Source organism: Heptranchias perlo, unplaced genomic scaffold, assembly GCF_035084215.1.
Source record: "Heptranchias perlo isolate sHepPer1 unplaced genomic scaffold, sHepPer1.hap1 HAP1_SCAFFOLD_192, whole genome shotgun sequence".
In the NCBI taxonomy this organism is placed as follows: domain Eukaryota; kingdom Metazoa; phylum Chordata; class Chondrichthyes; order Hexanchiformes; family Hexanchidae; genus Heptranchias; species Heptranchias perlo.
The window spans coordinates 112115-128942 of NW_027139187.1; the positions used below are offsets into that span (position 1 = coordinate 112115).

Here is a 16828-nt window from a genome sequence, read left to right on the forward strand (position 1 = left end):
CAAAGAACTCAGTTACTCTTTGAAACCACAACTCGAAACAAATGGCGTCCGATCATCTCGATTTCTCCTCATCCCCAAATATTCTTTTAAAAACAACTTTAACGTTACAACATTATCTGAGCCAAATCTAATAGATTTGGATTCCAGAGTACAGGAGGGAAAGACCATTTGGTCCATCAAAGCTGCTTCTTCTGAAAGACCCATGTGCTGTTTGAACTACAGTGGAATCTCCCAAACTGTTGTGAGGGAGGTTGAACAGCCACAAGGGAAATTCCCCAGAGGAAACCCTGTGAAATTTCTCCAACCTCTGAAGTAACCAAACAGAAACTCCAGTGGACTGGAGAGTGGCCCAGGTTGTGTTTGACCTTGCTTATAACCTTCCATCCTTTCCCCCTGAGCTTTGTTCTTTTCTTCTGAAGGCACTGACTCTTTGCTGGGGTTAGTTCAACAGGTGCGAGTGTCCCACCACCATTCACGTGTGAGCTCCAGCAGTGTGGGCTGACAGGCTGTCCCATTGTGAAGAGAACCAGAGGCGAGCTGGGATTCTCTTCACATCCCACATTCCAGGAGGGGACACTGGATGGTGATCAGAAGTGGGGACCTTGCCTGATTTTACTGTGAATTGCAGCATCCTGACCTCTGACCTGGTTAAAATAAGCAGTCGCCAGCGTGTGACTTCCTGCCCCTTGACTTTAATGGACAGAAAACCACAGGTTGGTGACCAGAGAATGGGGAAACTCGGGCCCACGGATCAAACGAGGGCCTCCTTGGACTAAATGGCTTATTGTCCCACCATTACCACTTAAACCGGGCTGGGACCAGCGTCCTGGTGAATTTAATAACTCGGGCTGTAGATAGGGCTTTAAACTAAAAGTGGGGCGGAGGGGTCAGGGGAGGGGAAATTTAGAAATCTAATGAGAAAAGTCAAGGGAACAGAGCAGTGCAGTGATTTGGGTAAAGATAAGCAGAGTGTGGCAGGAAGGGACAGAGAGTTTACCAATAATAGAACATCAACAAGTAAGGTCAAAGCAGGAAAAAATGGTAAAAAGTCAAGATTAAAGACTCTTTATCTGAACACATGGAGCATTCGGATCAAGATCGATGAATTAGTTGCACAAATAGAGATAGATGGGTTTGGTCTAACAGCCATTACAGAGATGTGGTTGCAAAGTGACCACGGTTGGGAAGTAAATATTCGAGGGTACGAGACTCTTAGAAAAGACAGACAGAATGGAAAAGGAGGGGGTGTAGCCCTAATAATAAAGGACATAAGGACAGTGGTGAGAAAGGATCTCAGCTCAGATCAGGAAGTAGAATCAGTGTGGGTGGAAATAAGAAATAACAAGGGGCAGAAAACACTGGTGGGAGTAGTTTATAGGCCCCCTCATAGTAGCTATACCGTTGGACAGAGTATTAACCATGTAATAATAGGTGCTTGTAACAAAGATAATCGTGGGGGACTTTAATCTTCATATCGACTGGGCAAATCTAATTGGCAAAGGTAGTTTGGAGGATGAGTTCATGGAATGCACTCGAGATGGTTTCCGAGAGCAATACGTCATGGAACCAACCAGGCAACAGGCTATTTTAGATCTTGTATTGTGTAATGAGACAGGGTTAATTAGCAATCTCACTGTAAAGGATCCTCTGGGGAAGAGTGATCATAATATGATAGAATTTCACATTGAGTTTGGGAATGATGTACTTAGAAACTAGAGTCTTAAACTTAAACAAAGCCAATTACATAGGTACGAGGGGTGAGTTGGCTAATGTAGATTTGGAAATTAATTTAAAGTGTGTGACGGTTGAAAAGCAATGGCAAACATTTATAGAAATATTTCAATCTTCTCAACAAATATACATTCCATTAAGAAATAAAATCTCCATGGGAAAAGTGACACACCTGTGGCTAACTAAAGAAGTTAAGGATAGAATTAGATTAAAAGGAGAGGCCTATAATGTTGCCAAGAAGAGTAGTAAGCCTGAGGATTGGGAGAGTTGTAGAAACCAGCAAAGGGGCTAATGAGAGTGAGGAACTTAAAGTAATTTTTATCAGTAGAGAAAAAGTACTTGAGAAACTAATGGGACTAAAAGCCGATAAATCCCCTGGACCTGATGACCAACTTCCGAGGGTACTAATGGAGGTGGCTGCAGAGATAGTGGATGCATTGATTGTGATCTTCCAAAATTCCCTAGATTCTCGAACGGTCCCAGCGGATTGGAAGGTCGCAAATGTGACCCCACTATTCAAGAAAGGAGGGGGAGAGAAAACAGGGAACGACAGGCCAGTTAGCCTGACATCAGTCGTCAGGAAAATGCTGGAATCCATTGGTAAGGAAGTCGTAACAAGGCACTTCGAACATCATAACGTGATAAGGCAGAGTCAACATGGCTTAATGAGAGGGAAACCGCGTTTGACAAATCTATTAGAGTTTTTTGAGGATGCAACTCGCAGGATAGATAAAGGGGAACCAGTGGATGTGGTGTATTTAGATTTTCAAAAGGCATTCGATGAGGTGCAACGTAAAGGTTGTTACGCGAGATAAGGTCTCATGGGATTGGGGGTAATATATTAACGTGGATAGAGGATTGGTTAATGGACAGAAAACAGAGAGTAGGGATAAACGGGTCATTTTCGGGTTGGCAGGTTGTAACTAGTGGGGTGCCGCAAGGATCAGTGCTTGGGCCTCAGCTATTTACAATCTATATTAATGACTTAATGAAGGGACCGAATGTAATGTATCCAAGTTTGCTGATGAAACAAAGCTGGTTGGGAAAGTAAGCTGTGAGGAGAACACAAAGAGTCTGCAAAGGGATATAGACAGGGTAAGTGAGTGGGCAAGAAGGTGGCAGATAGAGTATAATGTGGGGAAATGTGAGGTTATTCACTTTGGGGTGGGAAGAATAGAAAACCAGAATATTTTTTAAATGGTGAGAAACTATTAATTGTTGGTGTTCAGAGACTTGGGTGTCCTGGTACAAGAAACACAAAAAGTTAACATGCAGGTACAGCAGGCAATTAGGAAAGCAAATGGCATGTTGGCCTTTATTGCAAGGGGGTTGGAGTACAAGAGTAAGGAACCCTTACTACAATTGTACAGGGCTTTGGTGAGACCTCACCTGGAGTACTGTGTACAGTTTTGGTCTCCTTATCTAAGGAAGGATATACTTGCCTTAGAGGCGGTGCAACAAAGGTTCACTCGATTAATTCCTGGGATGAGAGGGTTGTCCTATGAGGAGAGGTTGAGTGGAATAGTCTTAGACTCTCTGGAGATTAGAAAAATGAGAGATGATCTCATTGAAACATAAGTTTCTGTGGGCACTTGACAGGGCAAATGCTGAGCGGTTGTTTCCCCTGGCTGGAGAGTCTCGAACGAGGGAGCACAGTCTCAGGATAACAGGTCAGCCATTTGGGACTGAGATGAGGAGGAATTTCTTCACTCAGAGGGTTGTGAATCTTTGGGATTCTCTACCCCAGAGGGCTGTGGATGCTGAGTCGTTGAATATATTCAAGGCTGAGATCGTTAGATTTTTGGACTCTGGGGATCAAGGGATATGGGGATCGGGTGGGAAAGAGGAGTTGAGGTTGAAGATCAGCCATGATCTTATTGAATGGCGGAGCAGGCTCGAGGGGCTGTATGGCCTACTCCTGCTCCTATTTCTTATGTTCTGATATACTTATGTGCTGGCTTTACCCACAAGACCACTGGGGGGGATATTAGTCACCTTCTTAACCAAATATTTGTCCAGTCCTTTTTAAAGGAGTTCACATTAACTGCTGTTGATGGAATTCTATTCCAAGACTCTGATCTGGAAGAAGTCGGGGGGGGTCGTAAACTGATCAGGAGAGTGACCATGGGCAGTAAGGTGGTCCCGTGCCCACTCTCTCTGTTCATACAGACAGGGAATAAAAATACTTTACAAAACAATAATTTGGTTAAAAAATAAGAATATTTGTGGCAGGAAACTGGTGATGAAAAATCAGGATCTTTGCTGGAATTGTTTGTGTCTGAATAATTATGTATCCCATCATGGATAAAAGGATTAGAAAAATAACCAACTGCAGCCAATTTGGGGAAAAAGTCTGGGAAATGTCTCCCCCGCTCCACAAGACAAGCTGCAGGAGACTGGAGTCACCAATGACCCATCACTACATGGACTTAACCTGCCCTCCTCACCCACCCTCTTTAATGTCCTTAGTAACACAGCAATGGACAGGACCAGAAAAGACCATTTTACATGACTAGCAGGCATTTTACACACAGCAAGATCCCACAAACAGTAATGAGATGGAGGGCCAGTTAATCTGTGTTGGTGGTGGGACTGGGTGAAACATCGTTTGGCCACCAAGATTTTCCTTCTGTTAAGTGAAGGTCCGAGTTAACATGTGCAGCACTTTTCTACACACCCTGCACTATGAGGGCTACAGCTCAGGTTCAATCTGTTCTAATGCTCCTGCTACACTGCTTCAACAATGGGCCTGAAATCTCCCCCCATCCCCTGCCCTGTGTGACAGTTTACATTTCCCACACCAACTGGACTTGTGCACAGTGAGGCTGCCAATTGGATGCTGAATAACGGTCGACTTCTGTGCAATGAACCCAACAGGAATTGCACTGCAAACTCCCAAACTCATTTCATTACTTTCCTTTGAATAAAGATATCTCGGTATATCTACTGGCTGTACTCCCGCACACTGAAAGCCTGAATGTCACAATAATGCACACGGACTTACTGGATAAGAATTTGTCATTTTTATGTGTTCAGGGAAATCAAACATTAATTTTTTCCTTTGGGAAAAACGGGGCCTTAAAATCAATTTCTCCTGTGACCAAGGACAAGAGTTTGAGGGATTCATTGAAATGTGGATGGAATCGTGCAATCCCCAAATCATCAGGTCCCCTTGGAATAAACAGGGAACTGACTTTTCCAGTCAAGGTAAACCAGTGACCCCAATTATAAACAGACAGAACTGCTGAATGCCATCCCCAAAACACCAGGTGAAAACCCAACAACCTCAAAATAACAACAGAATCTGACTTTGAGTCACAGTAAAGCAGTGGCTCTGATTATGAGTAACAAAGCTGGGCGAGGTCGGGAGAGGGAGAACAAAGGACGTCAGCAAGGCTGCCTGAAGATGGGAGTCTTATCTCGGGTTTTGAAAACCACTTCTGAAACCAATGAGATGGTTCGAGTCTCAGTTTTCACAGTCCCAGGATGTGATGTTAAAAACACACACAGACTTATTTTCATGTAATCACCGTAGATGATCACGTGATAAATTTGCAGTGGTTAGCTATCATTCATTAATCCTCAGGTGTGAAAGACATCAAGCATCAACTGCCTGGGCACCTCTGCCCTCAACGAGCTGGTGTGGGAGAACGGACATTATCACACTGGTACAATTTGGTGAACACTGCTCAAACAGTACAGTAGGAGTTCTGAAGAGAGACCAAACACATGCAGTTCTGCAAATTCAAAGAATCTTACAACACAGAAGGAGGCCATTCAGCCCATCGAGCCTGTGCCAGCTCTTTGTTAGAGCTATCCAGTTCGTCCCATTCCCCCGCTCTTTCCCTGTAACCCTGCAAATCTTTTCCCTTCAAGCATTTATCCAATTCCTTTTTGAAAGCCATGATTGAATCTGCTCCCACCACCCTTTCAGGCAGTGCATTCCAGATCATAACCACTCGCTGCGTAAAAAAGTTTATCCTCATGTCGCCTTTGATTCTTTTGCCAATCACCTTAAATCTGTGCCTTCAATTCTCAACCCTTCCACCAACAAAAACAGTTTCTCTTTATTTACATTATTTAAACCCTTCATGATTTTGAACATTTCTATCAAATATCCTCTTAACCTTCTCTGCTCGAAGGAGAACAACCCCAGCTTCTCCATTCGATCCACGGAACTGAAGTCCCTCATCCCTGGAACCATTCCAGTAAAAGTTTGTACACATTGTCCAAAGATTTTAAAGAAAGTTTGAGGTAGGAATTTCCACTTCCCATTTGATCAAGAATATTATCCGACCAGAACAAAAGCCATTTTTATTTTGGGATACCATCCCTTCACCGTATGTTCTCCATTCACCTAAACCCAGCTGGTTAAGAGGGTGATAAGACATTGGATTAATGTCCTCCCACTTGGTATCTGAAACCATCAGCAAGGCAGAGCACCAGGACCCAGTGGAACACGGTCAGCATGGAGGGCATTAGGCTTATTCAGTACATCAGCTCAAAACACACTGTTGTTCCTTTTCCCACTCTCTCTCTTTCCCGTGGTTTAAAACAAGTTGATACGACAGCATCTGATGTTTACAACAGCTTCTCACAGACTTTCAAGGCCTCACCGCTGTCTTATCTTTAACCGTCTCGACAGTCTGCTGAATAAGACTTTTCCAATGTGACCAACCTTCCCAGCATGCTGCCTTGAACAGTCAGTTTAACAGTTCCTTTGTTGAATTAATACTTTGAACCAAACTCAGCTCCTTTAGCAGGGAATTAATAACTGGGATTGAAAAGTCCAAAATCCTTCAATCGCCCCTCAACTCAATGTGAGCGATCGAACAACTGACTTTAAATCATTCAATGAATCTGAATTGCACTCACCACAGATAAGGTTAAGAATTGTTGTTACAAGAAGTTTAATCACCGTGACATCGACACAAAAGTTCATTCAAATACAACAAATGAAAGAAAAGTGTTACAATCATAACAAGCTGCACAATAACAAAAAGTATAGACATGATTTTCACCCAAGGGTGCTGTCCCACATTATAGACGACCTCCCACCATTCATGATTCCCAAGGGGAGAGGTCCCCTTTTCAATCTCAGCATTACGTTGTTTCATGTGCACTGTCACTCTATCAATATTAGGGGTTTTAAACTACAGAATTAATCGAAGAAAGTGGCTTTCCTTCTTACTTCTCAGTCTCAATCTTCAACAGCCCCTCCCTCCCCCTCCTTTGTGGGATCCTGGGGGCCTTATCCAAGGTCCTCATCTTGTTAGCATCACAGACCGATCTCCAGCCATTTGCTCTTCTAATCTAAGTTTCATTTGGTTAATATTACACATCATGATAGAGACAAAGAAAATCATAATACATTGTACAGAAAACTACAGAAACTCGGCTCCCCCAAATACTCCCATATTATCAAGAAATCTTGGATTTCAAAGATCCTCCAGCTCCCCTTTTTCCCATTATCCATCTTGTGGATAATTCAGGCTAAGTATTATTTCTCCCCGGCCCTCAGTTGTCCCAATTTCATTGTTAACTCAAAGAAACCCAACCCTGAATTCTGGAAATCCAAATTCTCTGTCCCTCTTTACTTTAATTTCAATCCCTCTGACAGGTACCAGTGTGTTTAACTCGATCCTGATTGTTTCATTAATTGGTCGGTTTATGGAGTTTGTGTCAGTGCCTTGATTAAAATAAGTTCAGATCAGTAGTGACCCAGTAGATGTCCTCACTCTCCTGAGCACATTAACCATTTCATGTAGTGATGTTGTTAACGTGACTGAGCGTGTCTGAGACCCGTTCTTCAGTGCATCTTCATCATGCATTCCACATACGAGTTGCCTCACACGCAACATATCACATTTACACACAGCGGTTTCCCAAAATCATCCCAAACGTGACATCAAATACAAACCATTCCTGCACTTTCAGTCTGTCTTATCAACAGATCGGGGGGTGTCTGGAGGTCTTTGCTTATCTCCCCCTGCACGGTCCCGATGTCTCGGGTAGTGGCCAGGTTATTAAATATTCCTCTCACTGTTCAGTTTAAGCAAGGACACAACCATCTCCAAGAGAAAGCTGTCAATGAACTATTCTTAACTGCCCTTCCCTGACTTTCACTGGATTGTGCATTGATCCCTGATTGATGTCCTTTGGGGGTTGTTCCCAGGTGATCTTTGTTTCTCACCGGTCACTCACACATCTTTTTCCCGACCCGCTGGTTTTGGTCATCACAAAATGTCCCATTATCACCCATGGTCACCTGGGACACTGATTGTAGACCCCAATTGGTGGGGCAATTTTCCTGTTTATACCTCACACACTCAGTCACTTCCTCGTGTCCAATTCAGTTAAACATCCCATAATATTACCATTTCATGTTGGTCGTGAGCCCTGGAGGAACCTTACTGTCCAATAAACTAAAAATCATTACCCCATAAACCATAGATTAAAAGTTCCCAGTCTGGTCCAATCTATCAATACATTGACTTAGTTTAGGACAGATGTGTTACCCCCCTGGGCAGTCCCAGAAGCTCTCAGCGATGCCCAGGAGACCCCGGGGGTGGAATTAGTCTCTGGTGTTCGTGCAACACGGGCGATAGTGAATGGACAGCCCATTTTACACCCCGCACGATTTTCCTTTCCACTGAAGTCAGTGTAACTCGGGCTGTCGATTCACCATCGCTGTTTTGAGCTACGGCCAAAGAAGAATTTCAACCCCAGCCTCAGATTTTCAGAGCAGCTCTTTAAAGGGACCGTGACCTGTCACTACTATCATTCACGACTGAGATTAATACAGTCACACCTGTCACTACTATCATTCACTAGTGAGGTTAATACAGTCACACCTGTCACTACTATCATTCACGACTGAGGTTAATACAGTCACACCTCTCACTACTATCATTCACTACTGAGAATAATACAGTCACACCTGTCACTACTATCACTCACTACTGAGATTAATACAGTCACACCTGTCACTACTATCATTCACTACTGAGATTAATACAGTCACACCTGTCACTACTATCATTCACTCCTGAGAATAATACAGTCACACCTGTCACTACTATCATTCACTACTGAGATTAATACAGTCACACCTGTCACGACTATCATTCACTACTGAGATTAATACAGTCACACCTGTCACTACTATCATTCACTACTGAGAATAATGGTCACACCTGTCACAACTATCATTCACTACTGAGGTTAATACAGTCACACATGTCACTACTATCATTCACTACTGAGGTTAATACAGTCACACCTGTCACTGCTATCATTCACGACTGAGAATAATACAGTCACACCTGTCACTACTATCATTCACGACTGAGATTAATACAGTAACACCTGTCACTACTATCATTCACTACTGAGATTAATACAGTCACACCTGTCACTCCTATCATTCACGACTGAGATTAATACAGTCACAACTGTCACTACTATCATTCACTACTGAGATTAATACAGTCACACCTGCCGTTGCTACGATTCATTACTGAGATTAATACAGTCACACCGGCCGTTGCTACGACTCATTACTGAGATTAATACAGTCACACCTGCCGTTACTACGATTCATTACTGAGATTAATCCCAGGGAATTATGGAACTAAAGTAAAATTATACAACTGAAGAAAACAATCAATTGTCACAACACAGTGTCACATCTGGAAATGACATCATCAGAGTCTCAGTTGTGAGGATTAATTTCACAGTTTTAGGGATTTATTGCGACAATAAAATGCTGGAAACACGGGTTCAGTGAATGTGGTTTGAAATGTGTGTAAATGTCTCAGTGAGTCAGTGACCCGGTGAAATGACAGAGTCCCGGCCTCGTAGTCCAACTGAACTCGGATCCTGATGTTAGATGGGGTCAGTGGGAGGGCAGTGAACTGGGAATTGTGACCGGCTGTGAGAGAACCAGAATGAAAATATAAACACCAGGATTTACTGCTGTTCCCAAGAAAAGAGCCTCTCCTCTCCCTCTCTGCACTCCCACACACAATCCCTATCCTCCAGCGATTTCCATAAGTCTCCACATCCCAGGAATGGGATCCTGAGGACAAACTCTGGGAGCAGAGGACTTGGGGATGGTCTTTAAACCTCTCTGGGTGAGGTGGGTAGGGCTGTTCCTGTTCAGTCCATGTTACTGATCTCAGATCATCAGACAGAACCAAGTTCCAGTTTACTGTCTTTGGATCCAGGCTCATCGGTGACCTTTGCCCTGGAGAGGAGAGAAGAGATTGGTCAGACAGGGTTATTCCACTCAGATCAATGATTGACAGCTGCAGGGTGGGAGTGTCAGTATTTCCCAGACAGTGTCAGCCCCATATTACCTCTTAGACTGGATTCATCCCATGTTAAATCAATGGCCTTCAATCAGAATCCCTGTTAAATAGCAGTGTGTGGGTCCCAGTGCTGTACACTCAGTGCAAACACTGCAGTGGAGACACACAGTAGCAGTCAGTTTAATCACACAAGCCCCTGGCACTGTGCACACGTTCTCCCAGACACAATGGAGGGGATTCACCGACACACAACACATCCCACAGACTCACAGTTCCAGCCCCACAATCTCAGCACCGGCTGTACTGGGAACACACAGCTCACAGGAGTGTGCCCTGGGCTCTCTCCCTCCTGTTACTGTCCTATCCTGAATACAGGAGTGTGCCCTGGGCTCTCTCTCCTGTTACTGTCCCATCCTGAATACAGGAGTGTGCCCTGGGCTCTCTCCCTCCTGTTGCTGTCCCATCCTGAATACAGAAGTGTGCCCTGGGCTCTCTCCCTCCTGTTACTGTTCCATCCTGAATACAGGAGTGTGCCCTGGGCTCTCTCCCTCCTGTTACTGTCCCATCCTGAATACAGGAGTGTGCCCTGAGCTCTCTCCCTCCTGTTACTGTCTCATCCTGAATACAGGAGTGTGCCCTGAGCTCTCTCCCTCCTGTTACTGTCCCATCCTGAATACAGGAGTGTGCCCTGGGCTCTCTCCCTCCTGTTACTGTTCCATCCTGAATACAGGAGTGTGCCCTGAGCTCTCTCCCTCCTGTTACTGTCCCATCCTGAATACAGGAGTGTGCCCTGGGCTCTCTCCCTCCTGTTACTGTTCCATCCTGAATACAGGAGTGTGCCCTGGGCTCTCTCCCTCCTGTTACTGTTCCATCCTGAATACAGGAGTGTGCCCTGGGCTCTCTCCCTCCTGTTACTGTCCCATCCTGAATACAGGAGTGTGCCCTGGGCTCTCTCCCTCCTGTTACTGTCCCATCCTGCCCACAGCTTGATTAAAGCCTCCATCCGTTTGCAAACAGTACCGCGGATTGACCTGAGAATTCGGATGAATCTTATGTCCCTTCGGTTAATGTTCACTGTGAGTTCCCCAGGACCCCCCTCCAGCCCTGAATCTGAGACTCGGACCAATTCCGAGTTGTGGAGAGGAAAGAGGTGCAGGAACTCGACCCTCAAATCCTCGGAGCTAAACCCTGACTGAAGAAACACCAGAGAAAAACAAAGAGTTAAACAGAAATGAATCACTGCCCCCGTGATCCTTGTGTAAGATTATAAACAGACCTTGGGATATTCCTGCTCTTCCCGTGATCCCAGTATCTGTTCATGTTTGTGCATTGATTGATTGTGTTGATCACTTACTGTGTCTCTGTCTATCTTTGTCTCTGTGACAGGGTGTTTGTGTCTGTGTGAGTCTCTGTGACGGGGCGTTTGTGTCTGTGTGAGTCTCTGTGACAGGGCGTGTGTGTCTGTGTGAGTCTCTGTGACAGGGCGTTTGTGTCTGTGTGAGTCTCTGTGACGGGGCGTGTCTGTCTGTGTGAGTCTCTGTGACGGGGCGTGTGTGTGTGTGTGAGTCTCTGTGACAGGGCGTGTGTGTCTGTGTGAGTCTCTGTGACAGGGCGTGTGTATCTGTGTGAGTCTCTGTGACTGGGCGTGCGTGTCTGTGTGAGTCTCTGTGACGGGGCGTGTGTGTCTGTGTGAGTCTCCGTGACAGGGCGTGTGTGTCTGTGTGAGTCTCTGTGACAGGGCGTGTGTGTCTGTGTAAGTCTCTGTGACAGGGCGTGTGTGTCTGTGTGAGTCTCTGTGACAGGGCGTGTGTGTCTGTGTGAGTCTCTGTGACAGGGCGTGTGTGTCTGTGTGAGTCTCTGTGACAGGGCGTGTGTGTCTGTGTGAGTCTCTGTGACAGGGCGTGTGTGTCTGTGAGGCTCTGTGACAGGTCGTGTGTGTCTGTGTGAGTCTCTGTGACTGGGCGTGTGTGTCTGTGTGAGTCTCTATGACTGGGCGTGCGTGTCTGTGTGAGTCTCTGTAACGGGGCGTGCGTGTCTGTGTGAGTCTCTGTGACAGGGCGTGTGTGTCTGTGTGAGTCTCTGTGACTGGGTGTGTGTGTCTGTGTGAGTCTCTGTGACAGGACGTGTGTGTCTGTGTGAGTCTCTGTGACAGGGCGTGTGTGTCTGTGTGAGTCTCTGTGACAGGGCGTGTGTGATTCTGTGAGTCTCTGTGACGGGGCGTGTGCGTCTGTGAGAGTCTCTGTGACAGGGCTTGTGCGTCTGTGTGAGTCTCTGTGACTGGCCGTGTGTGTCTGTGTGAGTCTCTGTGACTGGGCGTGTGTGTCTGTGTGAGTCTCTGTGACAGGGCGTGTGTGTCCGTGTGAGTCTCTGTGACAGGGCGTGTGTGTCTGTGTGAGTCTCTGTGACAGGGCGCGTGTGTCTGTGTGAGTCTCTGTGACAGGGCGCGTGTGTCTGTGTGAGTCTCTGTGACAGGGCGCGTGTGTCTGTGTGAGTCTCTGTGACAGGGCGTGTGTGTCTCTGTGAGTCTCTGTGACGGGGCGTGTGCGTCTGTGAGAGTCTCTGTGACAGGGCGTGTGCGTCTGTGTGAGTCTCTGTGACTGGGCGTGTGTGTCTGTGTGAGTCTCTGTGACAGGGCGCGTGTGTCTGTGTGAGTCTCTGTGACAGGGCGTCTGTGTCTGTGTGAGTCTCTGTGACACGGCGCGTGTGTCTGTGTGAGTCTCTGTGACAGGGCGTGTGTGTCTGTGTGAGTCTCTGTGACAGGGCGCGTGTGTCTCTGTGAGTCTCTGTGACCGGGCGTGTGTGTCTGTGTGAGTCTCTGTGACGGGGCGTGTGTGTCTGTGTGAGTCTCTGTGACGGGGCGTGTGTGTCTGTGTGAGTCTCTGTGACAGGGCGTGTGTGTCTGTGTGAGTCTCTGTGACCGGGCGTGTGTGTCTGTGTGAGTCTCTGTGACGGGGCGTGTGTGTCTGTGTGAGTCTCTGTGACAGGGCGTGTGAGTCTGTGTGAGTCTCTGTGACAGGGCGTGTGTGTCTGTGAGTCGCTGTGACAGGGCGTGTGTGTCTGTGTGAGTCTCTGTGACAGGGCGCGTGTGTCTGTGTGAGTCTCTGTGACAGGGCGCGTGTGTCTGTGTGAGTCTCTGTGACAGGGCGTGTGTGTCTGTGTGAGTCTCTGGGAGAGGGCGTGTGTGTCTGTGTGAGTCTCTGTGACGGGGCGTGTGTGTCTGTGTGAGTGTCTGTGACAGGGCGCGTGTGTCTGTGTGAGTCTCTGTGACAGGGCGCGTGTGTCTGTGTGAGTCTCTGTGACAGGGCGCGTGTGTCTGTGTGAGTCTCTGTGACAGGGCGTGTGTGTCTGTGTGAGTCTCTGTGACAGGGCGCGTGTGTCTATGTGAGTCTCTGTGACGGGGCGCGTGTGTCTGTGTGAGTCTCTGTGACAGGGCGTGTGTGTCTGTGTGAGTCTCTGTGATGGGGCGTGTGTGTCTGTGTGAGTCTCTGTGACAGGGCGTGTGTGTCTGTGTGAGTCTCTGTGACAGGGCGTGTGTGTCTGTGTGAGTCTCGGTGACGGGGCGTGTGTGTCTGTGTGAGTCTCTGTGACCGGGCGTGTGTGTCTGTATGAGTCTCTGTGACAGGGCGTGTGTGTCTGTGTGAGTCTCTGTGACGGGGCGTGTGTGTCTGTGTGAGTCTCGGTGACGGGGCGTGTGTGTCTGTGTGAGTCTCTGTGACCGGGCGTGTGTGTCTGTGTGAGTCTCTGTGACGGGGCGCGTGTGTCTGTGTGAGTCTCTGTGACAGGGCGTGTGTGTCTGTGAGAGTCTCTGTGGCAGGGCGTTTGTGTCTGTGTGAGTCTCTGTGACAGGGCGCGTGTGTCTGTGTGAGTCTCTGTGACAGGGCGTGTGTGTCTGTGTGAGTCTCTGTGACAGGGCGCGTGTGTCTATGTGAGTCTCTGTGACGGGGCGCGTGTGTCTGTGTGAGTCTCTGTGACAGGGCGTGTGTGTCTGTGTGAGTCTCTGTGACGGGGCGTGTGTGTCTGTGTGAGTCTCTGTGACAGGGCGTGTGTGTCTGTGTGAGTCTCTGTGACGGGGCGTGTGTGTCTGTGTGAGTCTCGGTGACGGGGCGTGTGTGTCTGTGTGAGTCTCTGTGACCGGGCGTGTGTGTCTGTGTGAGTCTCTGTGACAGGGCCTGTGTGTCTGTGTGAGTCTCTGTGACGGGGCGTGTGTGTCTGTGTGAGTCTCGGTGACGGGGCGTGTGTGTCTGTGTGAGTCTCTGTGACCGGGCGTGTGTGTCTGTGTGAGTCTCTGTGACGGGGCGAGTGTGTCTGTGTGAGTCTCTGTGACAGGGCGTGTGTGTCTGTGTGAGTCTCTGTGACAGGGCGTGTGTGTCTGTGTGAGTCTCTGTGACAGGGCGTGTGTGTCTGTGTGTGTCTCTGTGACAGGGCGTGTGCGTCTGTGTGAGTCTCTGCGACAGGGCGCATGTGTCTGTGTGAGTCTCTGTGACAGGGCGCGTGTGTCTGTGTGAGTCTCTGTGACAGGGCGTGTTTGTCTGTGTGAGTCTCTGTGACAGGGCGCGTGTGTCTGTGTGAGTCTCTGTGACAGGGCGCGTGTGTCTGTGTGAGTCTCTGTGACGGGGCGTGTGTGTCTGTGTGAGTCTCTGAGACAGGGCGTGTGTGTCTGTGTGAGTCTCTGTGACGGGGCGTGTGTGTCTGTGTGAGGCTCTGTGACAGGGCGTGTGTGTCTGTGTGAGTCTCTGTGACAGGGCCTGTGCGTCTGTGTGAGTCACGGTGACAGGGCGTGTGTGTCTGTGTGAGTCTCTGTGACGGGGCGTGTGTGTCTGTGTGAGTCTCGGTGACAGGGCGTGTGTGTCTTTGTGAGACTCTGTGACAGGGCGTGTGTGTCTGTGTGAGTCTCTGTGACAGGGCGTGTGTGTCTGTGTGAGTCACGGTGACAGGGCGTGTGTGTCTGTGTGAGACTCTGTGACAGGGCGTGTGTGTCTGTGTGAGTCTCTGTGACAGGGCGTGTGTGTCTGTGTGAGTCTCTGTGACAGGGCGCGTGTGTCTGTGTGACTCTCTGTGACGGGGCGTGTGTGTCTGTGTGAGTCTCTGTGACGGGGCGTGTGTGTCTGTGTGAGTCTCTGTGACGGGGCGTGTGTGTCTGTGTGAGTCTCGGTGACGGGGCGTGTGTGTCTCTGTGAGTCTCTGTGACCGGGCGTGTGTGTCTGTGTGAGTCTCTGTGACGGGGCGTGTGTGTCTGTGTGAGTCTCTGTGACGGGGCGTGTGTGTCTGTGTGAGTCTCTGTGACAGGGCGTGTGTGTCTGTGTGAGTCTCTGTGACCGGGCGTGTGTGTCTGTGTGAGTCTCTGTGACGGGGCGTGTGTGTCTGTGTGAGTCTCTGTGACAGGGCGTGTGAGTCTGTGTGAGTCTCTGTGACAGGGCGTGTGTGTCTGTGAGTCGCTGTGACAGGGCGTGTGTGTCTGTGTGAGTCTCTGTGACAGAGCGTGTGTGTCTGTGTGAGTCTCTGTGACAGGGCACGTGTGTCTGTGTGAGTCTCTGTGACAGGGCGCGTGTGTCTGTGTGAGTCTCTGTGACAGGGCGTGTGTGTCTGTGTGAGTCTCTGTGACGGGGCGTGTGCGTCTGTGTGAGTCTCTGTGACGGGGCGTGTGTGTCTGTGTGAGTGTCTGTGACGGGGCGTGTGTGTCTGTGTGAGTCACTGTGACAGGGCGTGTGTGTCTGTGTGAGTCTCTGTGACAGGGCGTGTGTGTCTGTGTGAGTCTCTGTGACAGGGCGTATGTGTCTGTGTGAGTCTCTGTGACAGGGCGTGTGTGTCTGTGAGTCTCTGGGACAGGGCGTGTGTGTCTGTGTGAGTCTCTGTGACAGGGCGCGTGTGTCTGTGTGAGTCTCTGTGACAGGGCGCGTGTGTCTGTGTGAGTCTCTGTGACAGGGCGCGTGTGTCTGTGTGAGTCTCTGTGACAGGGCGCGTGTGTCTGTGTGAGTCTCTGTGACAGGGCGTGTGTGTCTGTGTGAGTCTCTGTGACAGGGCGCGTGTGTCTATGTGAGTCTCTGTGACGGGGCGCGTGTGTCTGTGTGAGTCTCTGTGACAGGGCGTGTGTGTCTGTGTGAGTCTCTGTGAAGGGGCGTGTGTGTCTGTGTGAGTCTCTGTGACAGGGCGTGTGTGTCTGTGTGAGTCTCTGTGACAGGGCGTGTGTGTCTGTGTGAGTCTCGGTGACGGGGCGTGTGTGTCTGTGTGAGTCTCTGTGACCGGGCGTGTGTGTCTGTATGAGTCTCTGTGACAGGGCGTGTGTGTCTGTGTGAGTCTCTGTGACGGGGCGTGTGTGTCTGTGTGAGTCTCGGTGACGGGGCGTGTGTGTCTGTGTGAGTCTCTGTGACCGGGCGTGTGTGTCTGTGTGAGTCTCTGTGACGGGGCGCGTGTGTCTGTGTGAGTCTCTGTGACAGGGCGTGTGTGTCTGTGAGAGTCTCTGTGGCAGGGCGTTTGTGTCTGTGTGAGTCTCTGTGACAGGGCGCGTGTGTCTGTGTGAGTCTCTGTGACAGGGCGTGTGTGTCTGTGTGAGTCTCTGTGACAGGGCGCGTGTGTCTATGTGAGTCTCTGTGACGGGGCGCGTGTGTCTGTGTGAGTCTCTGTGACAGGGCGTGTGTGTCTGTGTGAGTCTCTGTGACGGGGCGTGTGTGTCTGTGTGAGTCTCTGTGACAGGGCGTGTGTGTCTGTGTGAGTCTCTGTGACGGGGCGTGTGTGTCTGTGTGAGTCTCGGTGACGGGGCGTGTGTGTCTGTGTGAGTCTCTGTGACC

General features: G+C 48.8%; 1 protein-coding gene across 1 annotated transcript in view; it reads right to left on the reverse strand.

Moving 5' to 3' along the window:
* Positions 1–6624: 6624 nt before the first annotated feature.
* Positions 6625–16828, reverse strand: part of LOC137309934 (E3 ubiquitin-protein ligase TRIM39-like) — a 130670-nt gene continuing 120466 nt past the window's right edge. The window contains exon 6 of the mRNA XM_067977936.1: positions 6625–9979. Coding sequence (XP_067834037.1) covers positions 9465–9979 — 515 coding nt within the window. The 3' untranslated portion in view covers positions 6625–9464. The remainder of the gene's footprint in view (positions 9980–16828) is intronic.